The sequence below is a fragment of the Belonocnema kinseyi genome, chromosome 7 (assembly GCF_010883055.1).
Source record: "Belonocnema kinseyi isolate 2016_QV_RU_SX_M_011 chromosome 7, B_treatae_v1, whole genome shotgun sequence".
Taxonomy (NCBI): Eukaryota; Metazoa; Arthropoda; class Insecta; order Hymenoptera; family Cynipidae; genus Belonocnema; species Belonocnema kinseyi.
The window spans coordinates 78,007,699-78,018,726 of NC_046663.1; the positions used below are offsets into that span (position 1 = coordinate 78,007,699).

At 30.1% G+C, this 11,028-nt stretch overlaps 1 protein-coding gene across 2 annotated transcripts in view; it reads right to left on the reverse strand.

Moving 5' to 3' along the window:
* Nucleotides 1–5,494, reverse strand: part of LOC117177085 (REPTOR-binding partner) — an 84,132-nt gene extending 78,638 nt beyond the window's left edge. For both annotated transcript variants that reach the window (XM_033367574.1, XM_033367573.1), the window contains exon 1: nucleotides 5,288–5,494. In XM_033367574.1, the coding sequence (XP_033223465.1) occupies nucleotides 5,288–5,326 (39 nt within the window). In that variant the 5' untranslated portion in view covers nucleotides 5,327–5,494. The remainder of the gene's footprint in view (nucleotides 1–5,287) is intronic.
* Between the last annotated feature and the right edge of the window lie 5,534 nt (nucleotides 5,495–11,028).

The following is an 11,028-nucleotide window of genomic DNA, read 5'->3' on the forward strand; positions in this document are numbered from 1 at the left end:
CCCCCCCCCCTCGTTGCATCACCCCCGCAATGGCATGCTGAGTCCCTTGTTTCCTATGTCCATGGTCACTTATTTATTCCTTCAAAAAATGTTTATAAGCAGAAAGTGCTTGAAGCGACTCATCCAAACTGTAATGGGAAAAAGTATTTTACTGATAAAAAAAAATGTTTAAATCCCAAAATTTCACCCTTACCCCTCGATATGAAGAGAAGAACATTTTTTAAAAAGAAACCCAATTTCAAGGTTTATGTCAGATTGAAGTAAAAATACGACACATGTAAAAAAGCTAAACCCTGACAACGTATTCATTATCCTAAATGACCTAATTGATCACACATACAGTTATAAAACTGAATAGGCGGTAAAAAAATATTTATGACAAGATTCATTCTATTTTATTGTTGGTATAGATACAGCTATACATGATGTTTGTTTCAACCATCCGACTCTTGTTGCTTATGAAGACAGACGCGCAGGCGTGAGCGAGGTACGCCTGTTGTAAATCAAACTGTGAGACAGGCAAAACAGTAATACAGAGGGTATTGCTAAACGAAAACTTTTTAGAGATAGCTGGCTTAGACAAATGTTTAATAGAATTACACATTTCATATCATAGTAATACGTATATTACAGTTTTGTAACACAGATATGAATAAGTTGTATTTACCATATTTTGAGTGAGTGCACTTCGTACTCTTTATGATTGAAGAACACGTGTTATATTATAAATGTACTCATAATTTTTTAACCTAAGATCGTACAGTTCGATAAATGGTACTATTTCTATCAGTGTAGCTTCAAAATTTCAATATAGAGATGAAAGAAACTTTATCGGATATAAAATATCTACTAATTTTTTTCTGAATTTTTTATAATATCCTAAAACAACATGGGGCCTAAAAAAACATGCAAGCCCATTCTTCAGAATGAGAAATAGATGCAAATTATTAAATACATACTTATAAAATAGTTACGAACTTATCTCGTAACAGTTTTAAGTAGTATTTTTGCTATAAATAATGTATTACAGGTCCAGTAGTACGAGCGTGACTTTCGTTGCTGAATTTATTTTCCAGAATAAGAGTTTCTCTCCCAACTTTAATTGAAATTTTCAGTATGCAAAAAATTAGAACACGCAATCACGTGACGTCGATTTAAATGCTTGTAAAACTTTGAACGCATTTTTCTAGAAACAATGTTTTCAAACTGATGCAAAGTACTTTTTTACAAACAATGTAATGATTATTTTTTTGGTAAAAAATCGATTCATTTCTTCAAAAGTGCACTCTTTCTACAAACATTGATTTAAAAAAAGCCTACGTAGTCCCTATCTAATAGTGTATAGATCATAAAAATTTTGGTTTTTCGTTCTAGGTCTCATACTTTACGAGAAAACCGTCCTCCCGTGAAGATGTTTATAAAAATAAGAATTTCTTGATGGAAGAATTTTTCAAAGAAAATTATATATCAATAATTAAGAAGAATAGTATTCAGATGTAAAGAAAACTGTATACAGTTGATACAGAAGGCACATACATTGCAAACACAAAGAGACAAAGACAACTTTACCCTCATGGTTGGTTTTTCAGGTGGAGGAACCCCTAATCCCCCCTACATTTAATACTCCCCAAATCCGATTTTTCTTTATCTAATGACAATAACTTCAGAATACAAATGCTCTTGAGTTGGTTACTTGAATTTAAAGTTACCAGCTGCCAGACTAAAATCCTTGTTATTTAAGTAACCTTTTGAACTAAATCTACATATAGGAATATACATTTCTTTCATAAAATTATAAATATACGAGTAGCAATATTATACTCGACTTCAACGACTTCAACAAAAAATATAAATATACATAAATTTTATGACCATTTTTATTAATACAAAACAAAAAGCTTGCGTGAAAAAGACAGTATCTGTCCTGTGACATGAACATTGTAGAATAGGTATTCCATAATTCATCAATCGAAACTTAATTTTCAACGAATAATTTTCAAAATAAGAAGCTTTCGCTTACCTGTCAATCGATAAATATAAACTATCATTGAATTCTGTAAGCGTATTTTTATTATACATAGCAACTACTTTAGAAAAATATGACTTTTTAAATTTAAAATATTTGATCTGGACCCCTGAAAATACGATCGAAAGTGCACATCTATTTCTAGGTGAAATCCTAATTTATTTTCACTGTAAACAAGATTAATTAAAGCTATAAATGCTCTATCATAGGAAGATTAAGCATTCCGAAAAAAATTATCTTGCTTATTTTTAATAAAATATCAATGTAATTTTTTAAAATTTTAGTTTCGAAATAATTCGGTGTATTTACATTTTATATTCATAATCTTGCAACGCAATAAATGACCAAATATGTTGTCATTATAAATAAAGAACCTACAGCAAATTAGCATACGGACAGTCTGCTACGACATAAAACATTCATCAAAGGTAAAAATATGAAGCTCGTGGAAAGTTTAACTCGGATGAAGATTTTTCATTCAGTAAATTATTAGTCATAATTTAAAGTCGTCTTTTTAGATCTCCAATTTATAATTCAGACATGTCTAAATACCTACAAATTAAACTGCTACCTTTTAGATACTTAACTCAATTTGGTGATTTATGAAATTAAAATTTTTAATTATTTACACTATCACGACTCATACTCAAAACATTATTTAATTTTAATTAATAGAACTTTAAAAAGTACCATTTTTGAAATTTTATATTCAAAATTGCTCACTTTTTAACTTTATTTTGTAAATACCCCATTCTTCTGGATTTTTTAATTTATAAATTTCCATTTACTCATTCAATTATAAATTTATTTAATTTTTAAGGCTTACAAACTTATAAATGGTCAATTTTAATAGCTTAAAACTCAGATTGCTAAAAATTTCCGTTCAAAATTCTCAAAAATTTTCTTTTGAAGTTCAAATCAAACTTTCGCAATTCAAAAATTATTGTGAGGCCTTCAATTTTATTAATTTGGAATTTGGATGATAAATAAAAAAAACTATTTGAGGTCTTCCAAGCTAAACAATTGTCATAAACTTTAAGTATCCAAAGGGTAGCTAGAAATTAAATTTTGATAAATTAAAATTCTACAGTCGGAAAAAATAATCTTGAATTTAAAACTGAAACATTTGATTTTTATGGTCACCAAAATTAAACAATTTCGGAAATAGGCAATCAATTCATAGAATTTTTTAATTTAGGTTCTAAGATCCGTATTGTACAACTAAAAGAAAGGGCATTGAAAATTCATATACTTTCTATCACAAACAATGAATTTTCAATCCAAAGCGACGAATTTTCAATAAATAATTCTTAAATTTTCTATCCAAAAAGATGAATCTTCAACCAAATATTCCAATTTTCAAACAAAAACGATTAAACATCAACCAAAAACAGTGGAATTTTCAATTAAAGAATTTAACTTTAAAACAAAACACGAATGTCAACAAAGTAGGTGAATTTTTAACGAACCAGTTGAATTTTCAACCAGAGTTAAATTTTCTACCGAAAATGTAATTGTTGATATTCATTCAAAAAAAGATTAAATTTTTAACAAAAGATATTAATTAGAAATCCAAAAAGAGAAAGTTTCAATAAAATAGATGAATTCTCAGTCAAAAATGGAAAAGTTAAATTGTGAGGAAAAAAAATAATGTTCGAAAAAAAATTGTCAAGTTTCCAATCAAAGGAATGAATTTTCAACTAAAACTGTAAATTTTTCAACAACAAAACAAGATGGATCTTCAACAAATAACTATTTCTTTTTAGTAAAAAGAAAAAAAAGTTGATCCAAATTGTTGAAGAATTTTCAGCCCAAAAAGATCAATTTTAAACAAACAAAACTAATTTTCAAAAAAAAAATAGTTAAACCTTCAACCAAACAAAAAAAACAATCTTTAACGAAGTAGTTCAAGTTTTACCTAAGTAGCTGAATTTTAAATTTAAGAAATTTCAACAACAGTTAAACCTAAAAAAAATCAACTTAAAGGATGCATCTTCAACAAAAAAGATTAATTTTCAGCCAGTTTCATTTTTATCCAGAAAAGATTAAATTTCTAGTATAACAAATAAATTTAAAAAAATATGATTAAAAAAAATATCTAAATTTTCCACCAATAAAGATTTCAGTTGAACTTTCAGCGGCAAAACAAGAATTTTCAACATAAGTTCATTTTCTACCAAAATAGTTGAATTTACAACATAAAGACAATTACATTTTAAACATAATAAAATTGACTAAAAACAGTTTAAAATTTTCCCTGACCCTTAATATTCGAAGACCAGAATTTTAATCTTGTAAAATTGTTAAAATATGACGTTTTATGGACGGAATACAAAAAATTTGATTTAAAATTAAAAAATGTATTCCCCTTAACAGTTACTTAATGTGCCACTAATAGAAATTCGTTGATTTTGGCAAGATTTTTTTTCGAAATCCCTTACCTACGACCATCCTGAGATAATTTAAAATCTGTTCCTGCAAGAACAATGAAATATTTTGCCTTTTTTTTTATTTCATTTCAAAAGTAATAAATGAACAAATTTCAAATAATTCAAAAGTCAATCAGGTTTGCAACAAAAATGAGTGCAAGATTTTCAAAACAATTCCTTACACCACTTTCTTTAGATAGGATTATGTTGGGTTTTCTACCAAAAATTGTAAAAAAGTGCAGTAAAAACCATTTCAACAGTTACAAAAACGATTAAAAAAACGGACAATGACAAAAATGCTCCTACTTAATTTCTTTTTAACAGACAACAACAATGAATGTACGTTCACCCCGTAATGTTCTCCATTGTTTGGGCTAATATACATCCCTGGCTAGTCATGTGACAACTTCGCGAATTACTGACATCTGACGGGAGAAATGTGCAACCAAGCACAACAAAGGTCATACGGGAAAGACACAAGGCGCCAGCTTGTGAAACTGCCTGGAAACGGGAAAGCAGCATGGAAAAAAGAAATCAGAGAAAAGAGCATTTCCTCCCATGCGCAACTCTCCCCTCCACAGGCTAATCACCACAGGCAATAACGCGAGGCGATCTGCTATCCTGACGTCACGACAGGAAACAACGCCCTTTGTTGGACTACGAAAGGGTGAAAAAACAAAGGAATCACTTTGTCCTCACGAATTCCATGACATCAACAATAATCGTAAACACAGGTGCTACTGTCACTGCCCATGGGAAGGACTGTCACCAATTTCAGGCATAACGATACCCCGAACGGTTGATCAATTTTGCACATAGGTTTCTTACTCACCACCTCGTTTTCTACGATGCACATCTGTTCTACCTCCATGATCCCTCTGTCTTAAACTGATTGGCACAATTAAAGGAACTTTTTCGCGCACTCGTATCGGCTGCAAATTTTAAGCACAGCACCTTGCAACGACAACGTGTATCTGTTTACAAACACTGAAGGTCACTCAGTCTCTCAGCTGGCCGCAGGCACTGACTGTGGAGACTCGAGATTGTGTTGAACAAGTTCGTGCAATTGTTACATGGTATTACGTCAGGCAACTGGCGGGATTCTTTCGAAGCTTCGAGAACTGTTACTTACCGACATGTTACGGTCGGTAAGTGAGTTAATTAATTAATATTTAAAATTAGTTTTTTTTAAATTAATTAAATCTCTTTTATACATCACTGTGTCTGATATTGCAGGTAAAAAATAGCAAACTTTTTTTTATTAATCAATTTTAAAAAATGTTATTGTTTATACGTAATATGATCAAGGCTGTCTGGCCTAGCGGTACTTTGAATAAACCACGTTAACAGTTTGAGGGGCGAAGTTACAAGTGGAAATAAAGTTATGAACTTAGATAACATTTAAAACTTAAACCCATTTAAAAAAATCCAACTATATTTTTGGGTGAAAGGTTTTTTTTAAAGGCTACTATTATATTTTTGGTTCAGAATTTATATTGTTTGGTCAAAAATTCTACTGTTATTTAATAATTTTATTTTATAATCATTTTGTTTAAAATGCACCTATAATGTAAAAAAAATCATATCCTTTTTGGTTAAAACTGCAATTTTTTTGATTGAAATTTAAACTTTTTAGTTGAAAAATTAACTCTCTTGTACACAGTATTCGTCATTTGCAATTTCAAATTAAATAATTGCATGTGTGGGTAAAACTTTATCCTGTATATCGGATAAGTTGAAAAATCGTCTATTATGATAGAACATTATTCTTCTTGGTCACAAATTCATGTTTTTGGTTGAAAATTTAACTAATTTGTTGAAAATTCCTGTCGGACCGAAGGAACCGAATGGAGCCTCTACAAAATACCCGTAAAGACCCCATTGGGTTGGGTCCCCATTCGGTTCCTTTTTAAATAACTTGAAAAAAAAGAAAAATCAACTTTTAAATTGTTGAAATTCGGATTCTAAGTTCAAATTCCCTATAGAAGGTCACGGAATAATCGCAACAGTTTTTCTTGCAACGGTAAAAAGTTTTAAAAAATATAAGACGTATAACGCCTGTCGACTGCTACTTGCAGGCGATGCGTTTGAAGTGTAGCAGTCAACAGGCGTTATACGTCTTATATTTTTTTAACTTTTTACCGTTGCAAAGGAAAGTATTGTGATTATTCCGTGACGTTCTATGGGGAATTTAAACGTAGAATCCAAATTTTAACAATTTAAAAGTTGATTTTGCTGGTTTTTTTTCGACTTTTTTAAAAAGGAACCGAATGGGGACCCAATGGGGTCTTTAAGGGTACTTTGTAGAGGCTCCATTCGGTTCCTTCGGTCAGCCAGGGATGCTTTTTTTATACAAAGTTATTTTCATGAGAGTTTTTATCTGAGAATTTGACTATTCTATTTCTGGTTGAAACTTTATTCTGTATAATAAAAATGTTCAATTGTTATGCTTAAAATTCAACAACTCGGTAGAAAATTGATATATCTTGTTAAAAACTCGTATTTTTTAAATTGAAAATTAATCTTTTTTGGTGAAAGTTCGAAACTTTTTATTTGATAATTCAACGATCTTATTAGAAATGTATCTTTCTTGATTCAAAATTTTTTTTTTTTAATTCATCTTTTCCGATTTGAAAGTCCACTGTTTTCTAAAAGATTCGACTTTTTAGCTTAGAAAATGTACTCTCTTGTTTAGATTTAACTATTTTGTTTAAAATATAAAATGTATTATTGTTAATATGTAACTGTCTTCTATAAAACTATTCTTTTTGGCTTGAAAAATGTAATATTTCGTTAAATCTTGAACTATTTTTGGAAAAGTCGTCTCTTTAACTGAAAATTTAAACTATTTGTTTACTATAATCTGTTTATAGCCAACAGTTATGTTACTGTTAGGGTGAGTAAAGGGGGAAGCCAAAAACTGGGAACTTAGTTTTTGGGTACCCCATGGCTCAAAAAAATTTCCTTGTTTCCATGTTTTTATTTATGATCGATCCCCAACAATTTGTTGGTTTTCCGGAAAAAGTTACTTCTTAAGGGATGTATAAGGAATAATTTCCACTTAATAACTTTTAATTCCGAATGCCCGGAAAATGCACAAAACAATGCAAAATAACAGTTATATGTTGAATTAATGCTAAAGACAGGATATTTTTGAACTTTTTAACATTAATTATTTTTATTCGATAAACGACAAATCATTTTAAAAATCATTTTAAATATATCATAATTTTTTTAAACTGCTGAAATTACTCTATAATCCTTAGAGTCCCATAATTTGAAATATTTCTCAATCTCTGAAAATCCTCTGAAATTCCTAAAAATGTTTTAAAATGCTGTGAAACTTCTAGAAGTCTTAATTTAGAAATAACATGAGATTTTGTGATCTTATTAATATATTTTGAAAGATGTTGACAGTCCTTTTAATCCCTTTAAATGCTTTAGAGTCTTTAGAAATCCTTTGAAATTTCATGAAATCTTTTGAAACAACTTGAATCCTTTCATAGACTAACAAATTTCAAAACATTCTTCGAAATCACTTGAAATATTTGAAATACTTTGACAATCCCTAGAATCTTTTTAAATAAATACTTTGAGATCTCTTAAAATCTCTTGAAATTCCTTTAAATCTTTTAAAACTACTTAAAACTTTGGAAGTTTTGTAATTTACAATTAAATATTTTAAAACCCATTAAAGCCTTTTTGAATCCTGTGAAATCTTTTAAAGTCCTTACATAAGCCATGACACCTCAAAAAATTCTTATAAATTCCTTGCAATACTCTTGAATCTTTTGGAATCCTTAGAAAGTCTGTGAAATTCCGTAAAATGTTTTAAAGTTACTTACAATCCTTTTAGAAGTCTTGTGGCCTGTATTGAAATATTTCAAAATACTTCGAAAATCTCTCAAAACTTTTGAAATATTTCGCAATTCTTCAAATTTCTTTGAAGTCCATTGAAAACTTTAAAAGTTTTGTGATATGCCCTGAAATACTGTTACACCTATTGAAAACGCTTCAAAATCTGGTTAAATCTCTCAAAATTATCCCTGTAAATCTTCTTAAATCAACGAAAATTTCATAGATATTCCGTGAAAATCTGTTTAATCTTTTACTATTCATTACAGTCTATAGAAATTAGTTTCAATCGCTTGAAATCTTTTTCAATCATTTAGAATTCTACAAAATTCTGCGCATTTTCCTCAATTGGTCTAAACTCCCTTGAGATACTTCAATCTTTCTCGTAATCTCTTGAAATAATTAGAAAGACCTTAAAATATTTCGAAAAACATGCAAATTTTAAGTTTAGTACAGCTTTGTTTTTGACCGTTACCGTTTAGGCCGTTGGGTACTGCGGTTTATCTTTATGCTACTGTTTTGTCATGCATGAGTGACCACGGCACATCCCCCCGCGGCTCCTCTCATCCGAAACCGCCGCTGCAGCGTACATTCTTAGAACGCCCAAATGGAAATTGTGTAAATTAAAATTCCCGTGTACTTCGAAAACGTTAACATTTTTTCAAATTTTTCAAACCCCATTTAAATTCGAATAATCAAACCCTCGATAATAAAAAAGCCGAGAAAATGAATCATTTTATTTATTTAATCAAATTTAGGTTAATTCTTTAATCAAAGTAGATCATTTAAAATATGTATTTGCAAGAACAGTGAAATCTTTTGCCACTATATAATTACAAATTAATTTGAATAGTTATAGACAAATTGAATGTTAGCAGCATATTTCAGTTTTAAGTTTCAAATGAATAATGTAAAGGAAATTTTTTTTGAGTTATTCAAGAACCAAATACCTTTTGAATAAGAATTACTGCGAGATTTTTAAAACAATTCGTTAGGCTACTTTTTTTCATAGAAAAGCAAATATAAGTTTCAGTTTGAATTCAAAACAATACACAGTACATAATGAAGCTGTCATGATATGCATATTATACTATATATTTACAAATGATGATGTCATAAAATTAAAAACCATAACATTTCAAAATGCCTTCAAAATTTCAAACTCAATAAAAGCGGAGCAAGCATGAATAATGATGTTGATCCTGAATATGACTGGATTATAAGAACTTGCATGAATGGAATCAATGTATTACTCACAATGCTTCACTTAATCATTTACGATAATGCTGCAAGTGTGCAGCCTGAATTTCCACGTAAGACCCTTTAATTAATTTGAAAAAATTTCAAAAATAAAAAATTTGCGTCATATTCTGTTAAATCAACTACCAATATAAGATCGGTTTCGGACATGGCTTGCTTTGACCTTGATCCTAAATAATGGGAATCGAAGTGTGAACACTGAACATACTTGACCGCATGAACTATTTCTGTTGGATTTAGATTCATGACGCAAATATAAGCAAATAATGCGCTGAGACTGCGGCCCTAGAGCTGTTTGTAACGTTTCACTGAGCATATATTCTATCTCGGTCCGACGGCTCCCCTCATCATCACACTGCCGCGGAGATCAATTCTATGGACATCCTAAACCGGAGGATCTTATATCGGGAGCTGAGTGTACACCAAACTATCGGATTCTGCCCTCCCCCTTCTCGACCTTCCTAGAAGTGCTATACCCCACGCAGTTTCGCAGGGGGGAAGATGAGAGACGATTGCAACTCTCACCTCGGAAGGGCCGCGATGCGCTAGCACTCAGTCAAATATCTTGCACAATATTATGCATTTTAATTAGAAAAGGTTCTGGCAGCACTGACTATTTACGTTTGGATCCCCGCGACTTGTGACCAAGGCTATTTGCAGGTTATCCCCGAGACTGGAAAGAATCCGATAATTGGTGTAATGGATTGGTAATCAAGTCATATGAAAAATCATAAAAATATATTACCTTACATTTCAGAAATTCTGTCTTATCCGGTTTTTATGGCAATGGTAGACCTTACAATATATTGCAGTTTGTAAAATTCAAAATTTTTGGATGGCCGGTATCTGTAGACGATTCACCAAACATTTTAAAAATAAACGTCCTTGAAGCTCAGATTTAAAAGTTAATTTTTTTAACAGAGTCCAGAACGTTAAGCAACCTTCCAATTATAATTTCTATGATTCCAATTTTAAATTACACCGTTTGATCACTTAAAAAATTAATTTGAGAGGTATTATTTTATTTTTATACTAATTTTTTACAGGTTATTTCGAAAAGGGACTTTAAAAAATAGAATATTTTATAGGATTTCAATTTAAACTTATTATGAAGTGAAATAGTCCAATTTAAAATATATATACATCAGTATTAATAGTAATTATGAATTTTATATTCCTTTGAATTATTAAGAGTTCGTTAAATTCTATTTATTCTTTTAAACTCTTTTTAATTACTTGAAATGCCTTCATACTCTTTGCAATTCCTTGAAACCTTCTGAATTCCTACAAATTCGCTGATACGAGAACTGATTACAAGAACTTCAAAATAATGCGAAGAATTCAGAAGATTTGAAGGAATTCAGAGTATTTAAGGAATATAGTTTTAAAAAAAAACTGAAATTGAAGATTTCGAACAAAAAGTTTAGAAGCTTCTAAATAATTTTTAAAGGTTTCCAG